The sequence below is a fragment of the Mastigoproctus giganteus genome, chromosome 3 (assembly GCF_048544385.1).
Source record: "Mastigoproctus giganteus isolate SK-2022 chromosome 3, ASM4854438v1, whole genome shotgun sequence".
NCBI classification, from domain to species: domain Eukaryota; kingdom Metazoa; phylum Arthropoda; class Arachnida; order Uropygi; family Thelyphonidae; genus Mastigoproctus; species Mastigoproctus giganteus.
Genome location: NC_143577.1, coordinates 228,213,455 through 228,234,446, shown reverse-complemented (window position 1 = coordinate 228,234,446; position 20,992 = coordinate 228,213,455). Strand labels below are relative to the sequence as shown.

At 36.8% G+C, this 20,992-nt stretch overlaps 1 protein-coding gene across 2 annotated transcripts in view; it reads left to right on the top strand.

Annotated features, from left to right (window-relative positions):
• Positions 1-3,269, top strand: part of LOC150088812 (3'-5' RNA helicase YTHDC2-like) — a 281,725-nt gene extending 278,456 nt beyond the window's left edge. For both annotated transcript variants that reach the window (XM_090369668.1, XM_090369667.1), the window contains exon 27: positions 2,621-3,269. In XM_090369668.1, the coding sequence (XP_090225794.1) occupies positions 2,621-2,848 (228 nt within the window). In that variant the 3' untranslated portion in view covers positions 2,849-3,269. The remainder of the gene's footprint in view (positions 1-2,620) is intronic.
• Positions 3,270-20,992: the final 17,723 nt, after the last annotated feature.

Here is a 20,992-nt window from a genome sequence, read left to right as displayed (position 1 = left end):
CCCAACACCGAACCCTGAGGGACTCCACTAATAACATTAATCCACATAGAGCAGTGTCCATTTATTACCACTCTCTGCCGTCTCCCACTCAGCCATTCCTTTATCCATTGCAGCAACTTGTCCATAATGCCATACCACTCCAATTTGTACAGTAGTCTTCCATGCACAACAGTGTCAAAAGCTTTCCTGAAATCCAAATATATGATATCAAAATTATTTTTTGCATCGAGTTCCTTTATAACTACATAATAGTATCCAATAAAATTTGTCAGACAAGACTTTCCCTTAACAAACCCATGCTGTGTCTGAATTATTACTGCAGTCTTGTCTAGATGATCCTTCAGTGCATCTTTAACCAGTGACTCCATTATTTTACCCAGAACAGAAGTTAAACTAACTGGTTTGTAATTATTTGTGTCACCCTTTGATCCCCCTTTGTGAATTGGGGATACATTTGCACATCTCCAGTCCATGGGGACTTCCCCTGAGTCCAAGGATGCTCTCATAATTATGGCTAAGGGTTTGCTTACTTCCTTTGCCCTGATTAGAGGCACCTCCGTAGCCAGGTGGGAAGGAGCAACAGTGCGTAGCACACGCTTCTTGATTAGACTGGGGTTCGAGCCCATCACCACCAAATACGGAGGATGCGGAAAGGTCAAGGGCATGACCACCGCATATTCCTGGAGCAATATGGCCTTAGTTGCTAATGCTCCTAAAAACCAAATAACAAACAAACAGCCCTAATTAGATGTCTAATGAATATTTTATTGTAGTTTCTCTGGTTGGTTTATAAGACCTGCTGGATCAGGAGTTCAGATTTCTGATGAAAATTAAAAGTTTTGAAGCTCAAAAGCTTTCGTTATCCAGGTGCCCACATGCTTTTGTCTTCTTTGGGTGTGTGCCACAGAGATTGTCAAGCCACTGCAGGGAGTTTTGGTGATTCTCTTTTAACAAATGGTAGGCACATCACTGCTCTCATCTTCCTCAGTCTTCCTGGAGTGTCAGCCTATCCTTAACTTCAGGACAGGTGAACCTATCCTAGACCAAAGAATATAATGTAAGGCTATATTTACTAAATAGCAATATACTATTTCTAAGTTCCAGTAAATTCTTTGGCCCAGAATGATGTCGGCACATTTCCTAAATTGGAAAACATGCCCATCAACCATTATATCAGAGACTGATTAATACTGTTTGTTGATCAGGGGTTATATTTTCTGCTGAGTAAAAAAATTGCTTACAATTTTCTGTTATTCAGTTTTGATGACGATTACATTCTGTGTAGTAGTCTACAGTGGCAAACTGGCCATAAGACTTACTGGGGAAACCCCAGTGGGCTGGAGGACAGAGGCCAGTGTGATTTTGGCCATAAACACTAGTATAAGGCCACTAAAAGTTTTCCCTGGTAAGAATTCTTGACCCAATCTGCCTCTGATAGTCCATCAGAAAAGAGAGTGTTTTTATGATTGGCTTATTGAGAAACATAGGAATGCAAAGTAGCTATGATAACACCATTGAGTAGAGGAGTAACCATTAGCTATAGTAGGCACGGGGAAACTAATTTAATCAATACTCAGTTTCAAATGAAAATGACAATGAGGGGGGAAAAAATCTGGTCATTGGTATATCAACTTGCTAAAACATTATTTTTTTTGACATATAAATGAAACAAATTTCTTCCACTTTCCCATTCTTTCGTGCAGGAATTCTGAAACTTTGCAATACCACAACTTGCTAAAATAAATGAATTTGTGTGACCCTTCCCATGAATAAAATTAATGATTTCATTTAAGTTAGAGTTTGGCAAGAAATTAATATGCTACTTACTTTTAATAAGTAAATTTTAATCTATAAATAAAATAAAAGAGTAGTAGAACCTTACAACTTTATAAAATAAAACTGTTTAATTGGAAATAAAATTTAAAACATGAAACATTTTCAAAAAATGTGATCTCCTAGGGGAGTGCAATCTAGTTTCATAACCCCTGCTTTAACCTATCCACAGTACTGTAGGCTTTAACAACCTTTCGTGTTTTGGATCATCTAAAAGTACAATGCAGACTGTAAAATGAATGTAAACTACCCACTCAAGAAGAACCATATAATTATCACTAAATTTGCTGTTTACAGCATGGCATGCCAAAATTTTGGATATTTGGCGTAGCGCTATTATACATCAATTTGGCACTTGTATGTGCCAAATTGATGTAAACTTTGGTTTCTTTCTGTAATGTGTTAACAGGGTTCCATATCTTTATTGTATATGATACAAAAATATAAATAAGTGTTATGATGCCAAATGTGTATCAAGCACTTTTTAAAAGTGCAACTGTTTCTTCACTTTTAATTTTTTGATATTACAACAGGTCAAATAGATATGATCCAATATAATAATATTTTAAAAAGTGTCATCTTATTACTATTTTATTTATTTATTTTTTTTTTTTTTTTGTTTAAATATCAGTTAAATCCTCCCATCAGAAAATTTTTCAGGATGAAAATCATATACGTTATACTTACACAAGGTTTTTATTAAAATTCTGCAGATTATGTTGATATTTTAAGGCATGCAGCTAAAGGATATATTTGCAATTGCTCTACTTAGATGAACTTCTTTCAGGAATTAGAACCCTCAGTTGGTGAGTCATTATGCAAGATGTGGGAAAAGGTTCCACAGTATCTCTCCAAATCCATCTTGATGCAAGGAAGGCAAATAGGATTTCATCATGAGAACCGTGGTTCAGGAGATTCATGCATTAGCCATCCTTCGCAAATACCTAGCAGTCCATGGTCAGATACTCTGCCTTTAACAACAGGATCAAGTGTCTGGAGTACTTCAAGTACTTAGTTGTATAATAAAAATATAAATATATTTCAAAATGTAGTATTCATTTTATAATGAAGAATGAAGTCAATCAGCTACAGTGTTTTTGAAAATGGCAGATTTATGTTTTAATCACAATAATAGCAATGATATAAAAATATAAATGAGTGTTAATATATCCAGATGAGTATCAAACAGTTTTTAAAATAGCAACTACTTCTTCAGTTTTAATATTTTGGCAATGTAACATGTATGAGTAATTATGAAATAATTTCATAAAAACAGATTTGAATTGCCTTACGCGAATTTTTAGCATATGAAAAAGCATTTAAATTACTGAGTAGTAAGTCAAGCTGCTAATGCAGATGATATTTTCTTTCCCTCCATATGTTTAATATTTTTAACTTTCGCTGAAAAAAATCAGAATAGTTCCATGTCATATATATAAAAGTAAACAGACACACTAACATTGTGCATATGTCGATACTCAGTGTTACAGTTGTGTATTTTAATATTTATAAAATATTCATTTTTTTAATCATTCACCTAGAATGTTCGAATATTTTACGTGTATAATCGGTTTATGTTTTTATTTATATTGTCTTTATATTTGTGTTTTACGTAAAGTCATTGAGAATTAAATTAGAAGGCTGTTAGACTAGTTATTTTGTTTTTATCTTTGTACACAGAAGATAGAAATTGTTGTGTATAAGAAATATTTAAATTAAAAATTTGATGTAAGTTTAATACATTGTGTATTCAAACATTCTTGTGAAACAAAGTAATTTAACATTAAACTGTTTGTTACCTAACTTTATATAGTATTCACTTCAAACATTTGTTTTTAGTATACATATTCATTTCACGCATGCGTGTAAACAAATTACTGGATGATTAGTGTGATTTTTTTTTTTTTTTTTTTTTCAGATGGTTATAATTACTGTATTATATTCTAGTGGTTAGTGGAAGTTCTTCCACATCTTGTAACCTTGCCCAAGTATGATATTTATCTTAATTCTAAAAATATCAGGAAAAATGCCTAAGTAATAACTAAATTGAATGTAATAAAATGACTTATTCAATTAAGTCTAGAAAATACATTTTGATGGGAAAGGACCATAAATAATACGAAACATGATGATATGGAGTAAACAAGCAAAGGAAATTGCTAAATGAGAATGTATATTAAAATATACACACTTGTTTTTGTTTGAGATTAATACAAAAAGAAAGGCAGAAAAATATTTTCAAAACTAAGATAAAGATAAAAAAAATTCATATTAATGCCTTACACCCAGATGGAACAAATTCCAGTTGCTGTATTTTGACAGCCTGTATGTTTGTTCATTAGTGAAAAATTGATAGTAGAAAAACATATACAGTATACAAACATTCACTATAACAACAGTAGAGGTAATCTGAAAAACAGTCATTATAGAGGATTGTCATTGAAGCTAAATTAATAGCAAAGAGGCATATAAATACTAAATAAAAGCACAGCAAATTGAGAAAACCTGTTGTATATCACTTCTTACTTCCATCCATTATAATACTATTTCACCGTGCATTAACCCTTTCATGAGTGAGTTTCCAAACAGTATGCAAGTCATCTAGCGAATTTTATTTGAGAAATTTGTAAAAATTGAAAACTATGGAATAAAATGATATTAATACTGAGAAAGACACTATTAAACTACGTTAAGTAAGTTTGTTTAAATGGTTACAAAAGAGCTAAATAACCACCACAATACAGGTACTAACCATCAAGGAAGAAGCTTGATGAGTAATGTCATCAGGCTTCTTCAGATTTCTCCCTTGACGTGCATAATTGATGATCTGTACATATCAAGGGAGAAATCTGAAGAAGCCTGATTGGTACTATTACTTGTAAAGACAGTTAAAGATGGCATCATGTCCATAGAGTTTCAAGGCATTCTGTACATATTTGATGTAACATGTTGACAGTGTTAAAAAAAGCAGCCTTGTAAACATACAGTTCTTATTCCAAACACACACACAATAAAATCTGGAATTCTTTAAAATCCAGCACATTTTACAAAAAAATTTACATTTTAAAATCCAGAAATATTGAGGAAGCAATCCAGCACTGATATCAGTGATCGCATTTGTCTTTAAGAATTCATGCAAAGAAGGTTGACATTTCTCTCTTTATAAGATGTTTTCAAGGCTATCTTGTTTCTTTTGTCCATTTTTGTAGCCTGCAGGATTTAAACTACTTAGATATGGTCGTAATTCTCACAGCAGAACAAGATTTCCTTTGCAACAAGTTACTGTGTATTGCACTACTTTCAAATGGATGGCCTTGCCCAAAGGTTAATTGTCCATTTGTTTAAAAGATAAGATAATGCTATGACAACTTGTTTCGGGACTAACCAATCTCTCCTCAGATAGCAGATCTCTAGCGAATGCTCAGACAAAATTCAATGAAGTATACGAAATCAGGCATTAGATTTATACCATAACTAAAGCTATCTGTTTTGTCTGAGCTTTGCCACTAGCTGTCTAAAGAGAGACCATTTAGCATTGTCTCCCTTGACTTGTACCAGTTGAAAGACTGGTTAGCAGTGTGTCTCATCTTTTGATCATGGCCAAATTAACCTTCTGGTGAGGCAATCTATTTTGTCAACAGACTGCTTAGGATTGCCTCTGCAAGGTTGTTCTGCTGTAAGAATTAAGACCATTGCATTATCTATGCAATTTAAATCCTGCTGGTCACAAAAACAGATGAAAGGAAAAGACAGTCCTTCTGACATCATGTAATTTCTCTGAGACCCTACAGTTTTAACTATATTGTAACTTTCAATTTCTCTCTTTTAGTGCTATCTCTTATTCAGTAAACTTCCTAACTTAGCTTGAACTGCTCTTGCTAATTACAGTTATGTGGCTGGTCATAAAGTTTACGGCGCCTCTGTAGCCAGGTGGGCAGGAGCAGCAGTGCGTAGCACACACTTCTTGATTAGACCTGGGTTTGAGCCCGTGCCCACCAAATACGGAGGATGCAGAAAGGTCAGGGAATGACCACCGCATATCCCCAAAGCAATATGACCTTAGTTGCTAATGCTCCTAAAAACCAAATAACAAACAAACAACATAAAGTTTACACATATTCGTCATACAGTGCTCATGTGAATCAGTAGCCATTTGAATTCACTTTAGAACAGCTGAAAGCAAAGAAAGACAGGAAATGCCTAGTGTGATTACAGTAGAAAAAATATATGCTTCATTAAATCTGTGGTAAATCTCCTCCATAAACAGAGACTTAACTGATGTGCACAAACAGTACATTTAATTTTGCAAAATCGAGATTTTCACTGCCATTACAACTAATCATACAGCTTGTGAGCTGCATGGCTAAATTAGGAAACATCAACAGGTGGCTCAAAATCAATCAATTGGATTCCCACTCTGTACTAATACAATGAAGAAAAAGCATAGTAAGTGACCTTGGGCCACCTTGGTTTTTCTCTCTACTGGAGTTATAATGGCAACAAAATTGAACAAATAACAAAAAACAAGTTTTCATTGATCGAATTCCCCAAGAGTACATTAATAAAATAAAAATGTCATGTAAATTGATAAAGATTACATAAACCCTGTTATAATTATTCCTTAAGAAGAATAGTCATTCTAAAAAAATACATCAGAGAAAGTATTTTTTCTCTGAAGCACATTCATTGATAATCTCTCTAATACTGTGCTACTAGGCATGCATTTAAAATTAACCTTACAGTGCATTTACTGTAATTTTGTTTATTACCATTTGTTTACATTTAACACATAGAACTGTTATTTATATTTTAATCATAATGACTAGCAGATAGTACTTCCCTGAGAAAGTACTCTAGCAGGGTTTACATCAGTAAACTCCTGTTATAGCACTTTCTAGGGGCCCAGCTCTAAAGAGTACTACTGTATTTCATATTTTTCATATTTCATTAGTATTATGGTAGATAATCCCCCCCCCTCTCTGATATATTAAGCAATGGTTTTATATTGTCTCCCTAATTAGAAAACCTCGTAACTCCAAAAATTTTCATTTTACAGGAGACACAAAAAAGTATTTTATTAAATAACCTATGGCCACACTTATTCTCTCAGTTTGAGTAATTTTTAATTTTTAGGTGCCGGTTTTAATTCTATAGGCTAAATTGGGTTATATATATATATTTTTTTATTAAGGTACTGGAGTTACGTAGTTTTACTTGAAGATGTAAATGGTTTACTGGATTTACGAGTTTTTCAGTATTAAAATAGGAAAAAGTTTTAAAAAAATTTGCGTTCATATCATTTTATTTCATCAAACTTTAACTTATTGTCATCATCAGCCATTTTCAGTCCACTGCAGGATAAAGGCCTCACCAGAAACTTTCCAGTTCCTTCTGTTTCATCTGTCCATCTCCGTCATTGTCTTCCAGGTTTTCTTCTAGCTCCTCTTGGGTACCATTCTGTTATTTTCTTAGTCCATCTGTCATCGTGTCTTCGAGCTATGTGTCCTGCCCAAGACCATTTTAGTTCTTTAGTTTTGATAAATGTCCTTTACTTGAGTTTGCTGCCTAATCCATTTTTTTCTCTTCTTATCTAACAGTCTGATTACCAATATAATTCGTTCCATTCTTCGCTGTGTTTTTCTCAGCTTATCATCCATTCTTTTGGTGAGTGCCCAAGTTTCACTTCCATTATCATATTAAATAACAAAATAATAATTCTTATTCGTAGTGAATGTTATCATAATAGTAGTGATAGTCAAATGGAAGAGTCTTTTCTAGCTCCTATAAATCATCAACTTTGTATTTCTTGATTTTAATTCAAGTAGTATGTAACTGGTGCAGGTCTTCAATTTTTTTGGTGTCAAGTTAGTTTTTCTTACAGGTAACGGGGATCACTCTTCTGTGAACCTCAGTTTAAAAAAAAATTGTCCATCTGGGTTGTATTTTAATGCCCTGATGTCACAACTGGGTCAACCACTTTTTTTCCATTTCTTATGGTTTTGAAAAACTAAATTTCCTGCAAATTTTTAAAATAAGGATACTCTATAGCAGCAATTCTCACCCTTTTTGGTCTGCGGAGCCCTTTTTAGAATGAATTTCTTTGGAGGAGCCCCTTAGGCTTACCCTATGTTTTCAAGCTAATGGTATTTAAGAGTAGTGTTACAGGGGGGGGAAGAGGGGATAGATAATAAGGGAGTGTAAAGTAAAGAGATATTTAAACAATTGTACAATGTCCATGCAATAAAATTATATTTTACAACAAACCTAAATTAAGACATAACATAAAATAACGTATAAATATTTAATGAGACACCTGTGGTTGTATTTTATTTATGTTTCTAATTCTTTAATTTCATTCAATTTTTAGCTATTTTATTTTCCTGGAGCAGCTGCGGAGCCCTTAGGGCTCCACGGAGCACAGGTTGGGAACCACTGCTCTAAAGTTAAGAAAAATTGTAAATTTTTAATGTATAACTCAATAGTTGTATTTTAACAGTCATTGTATAATTGTATTCTTGTATATCATGTATTTTAATTACATTAAATGTACAGTGAAGGAAATTGGAGGATGACGGTGTTGCTATGGGTTCCATAATTTTGCGACACCCAGACACCCATCGTTCCCAATATGATTTGCATAGGTCATATTTGGAATTGTTGCATTAATATTGTGTCTTATGGTAATGCCATTGGAGCTGTTGTGCCTCTCATAATTTTGTTTAAGGGCTAAAGAATATAAGCCTGAATATGCAGACCCATACCCACTGGATCAGTTCCCATAGCACTGCACAGTAGTAAGACTACAAAATCATTTATTGAGTGGCTTCATAATTTTAACAGTTTCAAGTTGCAGGTCCTCAACACAGTGCAGTGTCGAGTCAGTTTGGTGTGACATAAGAACTGGGAAATCAAAATTGAGAGGAGTGCGTTATAGGCCTAATGACTCTGATGAGTATAATAAACAACTGTACAGAGAAATCAGAGTGTCTTATAATGGGGGATTTTAATTTCCCAGATATTGACTGGAATTTGTGGGTTGGTCACTCACACACTAGCAAGGCTTTTGTGAATTTATTGGATGATTGTTTTCTACATCAGCAGCATGTTTGGGAGGCAACTAGAGGGAGTAATACTCTTGATCTGATTATCAGTAGTGATTCTTCATGCATTAAGAATCTGCAGATAAAGGAACGACTAGGTGGCAGTGATCACAGTGTGCCGAAGTGGGATTTACTCAAAGAGGTAACTACCATCAGGGGTAAAGGGAATGGTTTTTACTTTCGTAAAGATGACTACAGAGGTTGGAGACGGTATTTAAATTCTATACGGTGGGACCAACTGATGATGTTACCAACAGCAAACTCAAAATGGGAAGCAGTCAAAGAATTTATCTTGGAAGCTACTTGGCTTTTCATACCAACTAACACATACTGTTTGAGGTTTAGGCCTGAATGGATGTCAGATGAACTAATGAGACATGTGGCAGCAAAGAAAAATGCATGAGATACATAAAAATTAACAGGTGACACAGAAGCCTGTGGTAGATATAAGCTGGGTCTGTAATCAAGTCACACAGGAGGTTAGGCAAGCAAAAGCAGATTATGAGAAATCTTTGGAAAAGGATGCAAAGAAAAACAGCAAAGAGTTCTTTATTTGTGTAAACTCTAGAAGGAAGGGGATGGATGGATCAGATTGGTCCACTCGATATTGATGGTTCAGCTGTTGATGATCCTGGTCAGGTAGTTAACAAACTAAATGAGTATTTTGCATCTACATTCACACATGAGGAGTTATTTAGGGAGGGGAATGCCAGAAATGAATTGAACTCTGGCTGTGAGCTAGATGATTTTGTAATAACTGAGAGCAAAGTGGAGGAGAAATTGTTGAAGATAAACATAAGAAAGGCACCTGGGATGGATGGGATCTATCCAGTTATATTAAAACAGACAACAAAGGAAGTAAGCAAACCCTTAGACATAATTATGAGAGATTCCTTGTTCTCATGGGAGGTACCCATGGACTGGAGATTTTCAATTGTGACAACAATTCACAAAGGAGGATCAAAGGGCGACACGAGTAATTACAAACCTGTTAGTTTAACTTCTATTCCAGGGAAATTAATGGAAGCACTGGTTAAAAAAGCACTGCAGGATCATCTAGACAAGATTTCAGTTAAAGCTCGGACACAGCATGGTTTTCGTTAAGGGGAAGTCTTGTCTGACAATTTGATTGGATATTATGATGTGGTCACAAAGGAACTGGATGGAGGGAATAACTTTGATATCATATATTTGGATCTTAGAAAGGCTTTTGATACTGTTGCACATGGAAGACTGCTGCACAAATTGGAGCAGTGTGGCATTGGAGGCAAATTGCTACTATGGATAAAGGGATGGTTGAGTGGGAGAAGACAGAGAGTGGTAATCAGTGGACACTGCTGTTTGTGGACTAATGTTAAGTGGAGTCCCTCAGGGTTCAGTGTTGGGTCCATTGTCATTTTCTGTATTTATTAATGATATTAATGATGGTATATCAGGCTTAATGTCCATGTTTACAGATGATATGAAGGTTGGCAGGGTTGTTAATGACAGTAAACTGCTGCAACAGGATCTAGAAAAGTTGAGCAGATGGATTGAGAGGTAGCAACTGAAGTTAAACATTAACAAATGTAAAGTACTGCATATGTGAAGCAATAACTCCAGAGTAACGTATCAACTGTGTTGTACTACACTGACAGTGGTAGAGAATGAAAAGGACCTCGGAGTAATTGTGCAGGCAGATATGAAGTTTTCTGAGCAGTGCAGATGGTCTGCAAGAGTAGCTTATGTTGTCTTGTCAATGATATACAGGAATTTTTCTAGGCAGGGATAAGGACGTGATTATCCCCTTGTATAAAGCAACGGTCAAGCCACACCTTGAGTTCTGTATACAGGTCTGGAGGACTCATTTTAGGAAGGAAGTAGAGCTGCTAGAGCGAGTGCAGAGAAGGACGACAAGATTAGTGAATAATAGAACAAAGGGTTGCTCTTATGAAGAAGAAGCCGACTGAGCTAGCCGAGTGGGTAAAGTGCCTGCCTGGTAACCCAAAGGTCGCGAGTTCGAATCCCTCCTCGGGCTTGGATCAGAGTACTGCAAAAACCTTGGGAGGTTCATTATGGCCACAGAAGCCGATGCGCCAACAACTAACTAAAAAAACAAACAAACAAAAAAAAAACATCTTGTGAAGAAAGGCTTAAGTTTTGCAAATTACAGTGTCTGGAGACTAGACACCTGTGAGGCGATCTGATTGAGGTGTATAAAGCCTTGAATGGTTTCAGCATGCTCAATGCTGGTAGGATTCTTCCTCTTGCTCAGAATAATCGCCTGAGAGGGCATAAATTCAAATTGAGGAAAGACAGTTGTAGGATAGATGTGTGAAAGTTTGCCTTTAGCCAGAATGTGGTTGATTGCTGGAACAAACTTCCATCTGTTGTAGAGGTTGATAGCTCAAATAGAGAGTTAGACAGACATTTGGCGGGAGCAGATGGGTGAAATTAGAAGATTTCTTTTTTTTTTTTTTTTTTTTTTTGGCTGGTGCTATATAAGCTTGCTTTCTTGCATCATGTGCCTTTACTAATGCTAATGCTAATTTGTTGTTTGTGTTAGTGTGGTGTAGGGTTGTGTTATTCTTCTGGCCGTTTAGCTGCGGGGCCCCTGATGGTAGCATTAGCATTAGTAGAGGCATTTGATGCAAGAAAGCAAGCTTATGCAGTATCAGCCAAAAAAAAAAAAAATAAATAAAATAAAATTAAAAAATTAAAAAAAAAAAAGAAAAAAAAAAAAAAGAAAGACACCACTTCCACTTCACCCCTCTGTTCGTTCAAAATACCTGTCCAGCAGAGCCTTAAACTTATTTAGGCTATCAACTTCCACGACAAGGGATGGAAGTCTGTTCCACCATCCAACCACCCGCTGGCTAAAGGCAAATTTCCGCATGTCTATCCTACATCTGTCTTTCCTCAATTTGAATTTATGCCCTCTAAGGTGATTGTTCTGAGCGAGAGGAAGAATCCCATCAGCATTGAGCATGCTCAAACCATTCAAGGCCTTATACACCTCTATCAGATCACCTCGCTGGTGCCTAGTCTCCAGACACTGTAATTTGCAAAACTTAAGCCTTTCTTCGTAAGAGCACCCCTTTGTTCCATTCACTAATCTTGTTGCCCTTCTCTGTACTCGTTCCAGCAGCTCTACATCCTTCTTGAAATGAGGCCTCCAGACCTGTATACAGTACTCTAGGTGTGGCCTGACCATTGCCTTATACAAGGGAATAATCACCTCCTTATCCCTGCTAGAAAAATTCCTATATATCATTGACAATACACCATGAGCTACTCTTGCAGCCCATCTGCACTGCTCAGAGAACTTCATATCTACCTGCACAACCACCCCCAAGTCCCTTTCATTCTCTACCACTGTCAGTGTAGTACCACAAGAGTTGATACGTTGCTCTGGGGTTGCTGTTTCCCATGTGTAGTACTTTACATTTGTCAATGTTAAACTTCATTTGCCACCTCTCAGCCCATCTGCTCAACCTTTCCAGATCCTGTTGCAGCAGCATGTGTCAGTAGTGTCCTTGACAACCCTGCCTACCTTTGTATCGTCTGCAAACTTTGACATTAAGCTTGATATACCATCATCAATATCATTTATGAATACAGAAAACAATAATGGACCCAACACTGAGCCCTGAGGGACTCCACTAATAACATTAGTCCACGATGAACAGTGTCCATTGATTACCATGGTACTCCACATTTCCTATCACCACCTCATGGAGATAGGCCAGGCAATAGTGAGGGGAAAGAACTCTAGCTAGTCTCACCACAGAGTTGCCTGAGCTTTCCTTGACAAAAAAAAAAAAAAAAAAAAAAGTGAGAGTGAGGAGATAGTTTAAGAGTGGGAGTTAAAGTGGGGAAGAAGAAAGGAGGACGAAGAAAGAAGGGATCCTCCAGTTGAGTGAGGTGGTGATGGGGGGGGGAGAAATGTCCCAAGCCTAAATAAGGCATCAGATATCACTGGATAAATGTTAGTCACACCTGTCCCACAACAAGTTATTCAGGTGGAATCCTGCCCTGGATGGGACAGCAGCTGTTCCGCATCCTGAAAAGAGGGTGCCTACAAAGTGCATCACACCTGCATACCTCAAGGTATGTAGGTGGAATCCTGTGCTACACTGGTTTGCAAAGGTCCCACACCTTGAAGACATAGTGCCAGCAGATCCCATACCTCAGCTGGTCCATGAAGGTATTTTTGCATGCAAGCGGGTGTCAGCCGTAGAGGACTGTGAAAAAAGGTATTTGAGGTTGGCAATTTGAGACATCACAACCTCTGGGGATGGAGATTTGCTCTTCTCGGTATGAAAGCATCCTGTGTGAACGTCAAGATGTGAGTATAGTAGTGCTCATCCATAACAGAGGAGAATTCCTCTCCGCATGGAAGAGAGTGGCGTTCCGTTAGCATTTTGCTTCTGGGTAGGTGATATTGATCACAATGATAGAGAACATGCTCCCAATCCTCAGGCAGTCTGCAGAAACAATGGATCCTCTGTAAGTCTTAGTTCATCAAGCTTGGAATTTAATGAGCCATGTCCTGTAGTCAGGCATGTTGCATAGAGTCCTGAAGAGAACCACAGAGGAGGTTTCAGATATGTAATTGAAACATTTGGAATGAATCTCTTGGTAACACTGCCCTTTTAGATGGTGTTCCAATTTGCCTGCCAGATGTCAGTAAGGTGAGTAGTAATATTTTTCTTTTCTTGCTTTCAGCAATTTTTAAGGTTTAGATTGTAGTTTAGGATGGATGCAGGGTAGGCCTCTGGCAATGATTTTGAGGTGCAGAGGAAGAGCCCCTGGAGGGTCAGTGTTCTGACAGTGCAGCAGGCACGAGTGATGGCTAAGAGAATATGTCGCTGAATTGAATCCAACTTGTGCTGATTTCTAGTGATGATGGCGCGATGGTGCCAAACACTAGCACCATAACACACCATTGGACAAAAAACGGCATTGTTCACTTTTTTAGCATTAGCATTAGTAGAGGCACACGATGCAAGAAAGCAAGCTTATACAGCATCAGCCAAAAAAAAAAAAAAAAACCCCTTCCCATTTCACTGATCCATTTGTTCCAAATGTTTGTCTAGGTCTGCCTTGAATTTATTTAAGCTATCAACTTCCACAACAACAGATAGAAATTTGTTCCAGCAATCAACTATCCACTGGCTAAAGGAAACTTCCACACATCTATTCTACAACTGTCTTTCCTCAGTTTGAATCTATGCCCCCTCAGGTTTGTAATCTGAGCAAGCGGAAGAATCCCATCAGCATTGAGCTTGCTCAATCCATTCAAGGCTTTATACACCTCAATCAGATCCCTTCGCAAGTGCCTAGTCTCCAGAAGCCGTAATTTGCAGAACTTAAGCCTTTCTTCATAAGTGCACCCCTTTGTTCCCTTCACCAGTCTTGTTACCCTTCTCTTTACTCATTGTAGCAACTCTACATCCTTCCTAAAATGAGGCTTCCAGACCTGTATGCAGTACTCAAGGTTTGGCCTGACCATTGCCTTATACAAGGGAATAATCACCTCCTTATCCCTGCTCGCAAAATTCCTCTTTATCATTGACAAGACCCCATGACCTTCTCTGGCAGCCTGTCTGCACTGCCAGAAAACGTCATATCTTGACTGCACAATTACCCCCAGGTCTCTTTCATTCTCTACTACTTTGAGTGTGACACTGCCCAGTTGGTACATTTCTCTGGGATTACTTCTACCCACATGCAGTACTTTGCATTTGTCAATGTTAAACTTCAGTTGCCTATTCTCAGCCCATCTGCTCAACCTGTTGCAGCAGCATACTGTCATTACTGTTATTAACAACCCTGCCAACCTTTGTATTATCTGAAACTTTGACATTAAGCTTGATATACTTTCATCAATATCATTGATAAATATACAAAACATTTACTTCATTTTATTTATACAGGTAGCTCTCGAATTTACGAGTTAATTCGTTCCTAGCGGCTCGTAAAACGAAAACTCGTAAAGCGAGAATTAATCTCATAGACATAATGTTAAAAATAAGGGTTATGTTCTCAGCAATGAAATTAGCTAATTAGTTTGTTTAGATAATGATTGATTTATCCAAAGAAATTAAAACGCAGCCTGTAAAATCAAGCAAATTATAATAATAAAGAAATTATTTATGGCTTACGAATTTTAAAGAATATTTATTCTTCATCATCAACTAAATGCACACTCGTTGATCATTGGCTCGGCACTCGTTGGTTGCACAACAGTGGCGTAGCTAGCATGTAGGCGGACAAGGCAATTGCCTCCTGGCCCGGGCGTTTTAGGGGCCCGACGTCTTTGGCTGTCTCCTGTTTTTGCAATTTTATTAATTAAGTATGGGCCCGAAAAAGGGTAGCTACGTTACTATTGCACAAGGAGTCGTCTTGTTCAGAAATGCTCCAAGATAATCTTCTATTTTCTTTATAAATTTCAATAGATGCATAAGCATTTTTTAACGGAACGCACAAATTTTAACTAACACGATTTGTGCAGAGTAACAAGTTTACGAAGCTTTAAAAATATATAAATAAATAATGAAGAGAAGATTCTGAAAATTTTTTGTTTTTTATACGATTGAAGATTTCAGTAAAGGGCAAACACATTTCACCATAATAACGTAAAAAAATACACAATTCCACCTATTGGTATTTTCGCAAATGCAATAACATCGAGTTTACTACACGTTTATAATTGCTTGCAGTAATAGAAAAGCCCAATGAACTGCAAAAATGCAAATTGTTTTTATTGTTTTATGGTCGTGACCTCCAGAAATGTGCTTTAGAAAAATGTCGCAAAGGCATTCAAAATTGGTTCTTATAACAGAACATATGATAACGATGAAAGTGTAGTGCATTTCAGTGATTTGAATTGGTAACTAATACAATTTGCACTATAAAAACAACCTTTTAGAGAGTTATATGGCGAAATTTTCAACTTCCGAGGTCGTGGAACGAATTACCAAAAAACAATACTTCATTGGGCTCACATTTACGTTTTTTTTTTTTTCACGATACGATGGTGTCTGTGAAACGGATTAATATCGTAAAGCTGGGTACACTGTATTGTATAGCTACGCGCATGGTTTGAAATGTGGTATTTATGAATGTTTAACATTCATTTTTTGCGATTAATGTTCATATTTTCGATTTTGCTGATACTTTGGAGAAAAAAATACTCGGGAACTCGTAAAGCGAGAACTGCCTGTATTTTTTATTTATTTGGACCAAAGCACTATACACATGCCTAAATTTTGTTTGATTCACAATCTTAAAACTATAAGATTGTGAATTAAAATTTTTTTTTAAAAAATCGGAATTTTGTTCCCTTAACTTTTCTGTAATTTTTGCCCAATAGCCATTCGTTTTAACCAGTTTTGACATTTGGATATTAAACTCTTCCAAGTTTGATAAAAAAAAAAATATCTTGGATTCTTGTTTTCTTATTTTTGAAGCATTCAGAAGATTTAAAAAAAAAAAAAATCACCTTCAGGAGGCCACATTTGGACCATACGTTCTGAAATAACCTAACAGTAATGTTTTAGAAAAAAAATCTTACTTGGAGATCTAGCAAGCCAATAAAACTGGGGGGGGGGAGAAATCGAATGTATATACTCAAATAATTATTATTATATTATACTAGTTTTGTATTCAACATTTAGGAAAAGGGTTTAAATAATAAAGTTTAACTTTAAGTTAATACAGTTAATACACGCGTTCTACCTTACTGTAGAACGCGTGTCGCGCCCACCCATTTTACAGTACGTACTTCTTGGTTAACAATAAATAAATTATTTTTAAATCCTACGTTTTTAGGCTTCTGGTTCTAATGCCCTATCGAAAAATTTCCCTGACTGACCCGCCCTAATTACGAATCTACTTGGCTAAATGACGCATTTCAATATCACGAGAAATATGTACGTTCATTAGCATTAGTAGAGGCATTTGATGCAAGAAAGCAAGCTTATGCAGCATCAGCCAAAAAAAAATAAAAAATAACCACTGCCACTTCACCCCTCTGTTCGTTCGAAATACCTGTCCAGCTGAGCCTTAAACTTATTTAGGCTATCAACTTCCACGACAAGGAATGAAAATCTGTTCCACCAACCACTCGCTGGCTAAAGGCAAATTTCCGCCCGTCTATCCTACATCTGTCTTCCCTCAATTTGAATTTATGCCCTCTCAGGTGATTATTCTGAGCAAGAGGAAGAATCCCATCAGCATTGAGCATGCTCAAACCATTCAAGGCTTTATACACCTCTATCAGATCACCTCTCTGGTGCCTAGTCTCCAGACACTGTAATTTGCAAAACGTAAGCCTTTCTTCGTAAGAGCACCCCTTTGTTCCATTTATATTCCAGTTTGGTTCTTTTTAAACCTTTTAAAAATGTTTTAGGTGAAGCGAGGTTCCACTGAACGTAATCTGTTCTTTATACATATGGCTGAGCAAATTCTACGTTTGCGCAGACCGCAATACGACTATTAGAAATAAGTGTTAGAATTTTACAAAAAATAATTATATCTTGGTCTTAAAAGAAAATAAAAATACTTCTCATCTAGGTTTCCCCTTGATATTGCTAAATGAAAGCAGGACCAGCTTTCTCTATCGCAAGTTTAATTTGCTTTTCTATTAAAAAATAAATTCGTAACAGCGTATGTATGTCGCTGTCCACCAATTCTTTGACTGGTTCGGATAATCGATATCTTACTGTAGATATGTAAGATGAAGAATTATAGGCAATGTAGAGATACTCTTTGTCTAAATGCACGTGTGATATTATATTTTTTTAATATAAATTTTTAATTTCGTTTGTCTTCTGTAACTCCATGCAGTCATTCTCGATAGAATTAATAATAATCATTAGTGCCCATGCCATTATGTGTGCAGTTTCTTTTAAAGTAGGAAAAACAGGGGTATAGGTAAAGTTTTCTAGCAATTGCATTAATCATGAAATTGAGTTGTTTTTCTATTTCTACTAAAATTCATCTGCTGAAATGGTAAGGTTTCTTTTAATATTCCGTTGCCATAGTTTCTAACAACGAGTTTCATTCATTATGTTCTATGGAGTAGCGCAATGTGACGTCAAGAAAGGAGTCTGCTATAATTTCTGGGAAACCAGTAAATTGGTAACTCTTTAAAGATCAAATTTATCCAAATACCACGTGTATCTTTTTTGGTTTTTTTTTTTTTTTTTTTTTCCCAAAAAAAAATGTTACATTAAAAAATTCTGTGCGCATTGTATACAGGAATTTGTATACGGGGGGGGGGGGTGTTAGGCGAAAGTGAAAAGGATGTGGCAATAAAAACAGCAATGAGTAGGCTAGTATTTATGGTCAGGTGCCACCGATGGTTTCCCACATGTGTGCCGTATGTCGTGATGGAATGCAAAACTACTGCAAAAGCCAGAAAAAAATGTAGTGTCTAGTTTATGCAGTATTGTGTTTTGTCCTGTTGTGTCTGGCTACTTGGCCGCACAGCCCCTAGTGGGACTGTACGATGTCTGCCCCCACCACTGGGAGGTGAGCCGGGCTGCCCATCATATTCTGGCTGGTCTCCGCCAGGGTCGCCTGAGCTTTTTAAAAAAGAAAGAAAAAAAGAAAAAGGAAGAGAGTGGGTAAGATAGTACAAGTGGTGGAGGAGCAAAAGTAGGAAAGAGGAGGAGGATGAGGAAAGAAGAGGTGGGAAGGGAGAAGTATGAATTCTCTAGTCTGGGAGCCCACCGAAGACAGCTTGCAGAACAAGGAAGGTCTGCAGGGAGGGGGGAAAAGTCACAGGGACAGGCAGGTGTCCCAATGTGATCGCCAGAGTCCCTTAAGCCACTTCACAAATTCACTTTTTTTTATTCATCCACTTCTTTTATTCTCTAAGAGTGTCTCAACACAACGCCGGCTTATTATATTACCCCATAGGACAAAAAAAAAAAATGGTCTGCAATCATCTGCTGGAGGATGTATTTTTCTTTTCAGTTACATTCAACACTGTTCGTTACTCATTTTGAGAAGGTCCGTACCCCCGAATTAACTTTAATGACAATGAAGGGGAAAAAAAATTACTTGATATTTAATAATACTAAACTAAAATAATAATAATGACAAACTTGATATTTAATAATACTAAAATACACTCAATAATAATGTTCGAAAAATACCTGTTTAAAGCAGTAATGATGCAAGAAGGCACTTGAAGCACTAAAGTAAAACCTTTCTTTTGTATTAGAATCCTCGTTCTCACAGTATGAGACAAGTGTGAGGAATGCTTAAAAAAATGTGAAAAGGGGAGGAAACTGAGCAGTGGGAAATTCCCTAAGCCCACTTCCTTATTTGCAGGACCAAAAATGAATTTCATGATGGTTTGAAAAATTACTTGCCAACTACACTGGTGTTCAAAAAAAGTGCATCACCCCTTAAAATTGTAATTGTCGTCCGAATAACGTAAGTATATGGCAATATTTCTTACAGATTGCATGAGATAAGATTGACACGCGTAGGTGATGACGTAATATTGCATCAACTGTTACTTTCAGCTATATAAGCACGCTCTGCAAGAGTTGCAGTCATTCCTTGCTTGTGTCAGGATGGCGCGTTACGTGCAGGTGCAGTTGACGCCACGAAGAAAGAGTGCTATTGTTCCTTTACGTGAGGAGAAATGTTCTTCCCGTCATATTGCTTATAGAGTGTCTTGTAATCAGTCGACAGTGAGTAGATTTCTTTCCAAACTCAAGAATACTAGTTTTGCTGATAGGAAAAAAGGAACCGGACACAAACGCGTCGTCCTAAGAAGAAGCCCCTCCTCACACAAAAAATGAAAAAGGCCCAATTAATTTGGTGTAAGGAGCATGTCAAATGGACCACCGAGCAGTGGAAGTCATTTATTTTCTCTGATAAGAAGAAATTCAAAGTGCATGGCTCTAATGGGAGACAAACGATTCGCCGTACACATGGTGAAGAATACCATCCAGACTGTATGGTGTCTACAGTGAAATTCCCTATCAGCCAAATGATATGGGAGTGCATTTCGTATCGCGGAGTAGGCCACCTGCAGTTTATAAAATGTTCCGTAAATGCCAATGGATACCTGGCTATATTGGAAGGCAAATTACTGGCAACCATTAGACACCATTTCAACCTGCCAAGCAGCTGCATCTTTCAGGACAACTCTGCTCCTTGTCATTGGGCGAAAAGTGTAAGTAGTTACTTCTGTAGTTACTTTAGCTTCATTTCTGTATTAGAGGTTCGACAGCAATGTGTTTACATTTGTTACAAGTGAAAAAATGGTTGGAAGAACGGTCCATTACAACTCTTAGCTGGCCAGGAAACAGCCCGCACCTGAATCATATAGAGAACTGTTGGCGTCGTGTGGAATCTGCAGTTGCCAGAAAGAAACCAAAGACCCTTCGTGAACGTCAGGAAGCTATAATTCGTGTTTGGAACCACAAACTATCAGTTGATTATCTTCAGAAATTGATCTTGTTAATGCCTCAACAGTGTGCTGCTGTCATCAGGGCCAGAGGCAGTTCAACTATATATTAGTTTGTATCTGGTGAACTTTTCATTTTGTTTTCAATTTAAAATGATAAACTGAAGCAAATTGAGAGCTTCTGATAACATTTCAGCCATAAATGTCGTTTACCAAAACTGCTGTATAAAGGTTGCAAATGCTCATTTTGGAATATTTTGAGAGCACCTGTCAAATATTACTTAGCTTTGCTTTAATTATTAATAAATATCTTGTTTATATTTCTATTTGTGATGGTAGTCATTAATGTAACATACCATCGCGAAAAAGGGTTAGAAATGTGAATTCCTAGGTGATGCACTTTCTTTGAACACCGGTGTATTTCCCATAAATAAAAATACGAGGCAGACTCGTACATAGGCATTAAATCGGGTTCGTTTGCAATAAAAAATCATACATTTAGTAATTTCCAGATATGGCAGCTTGCGGGGGGTGGCACTTTACCGAGGGATTCTTATGGAGAAGATCGGTTCACAAATAATCATTGGCACTTTACGGGGGGGCATTGTATAGGGGAACTACATCAAAGTTTGACTAGTATAAT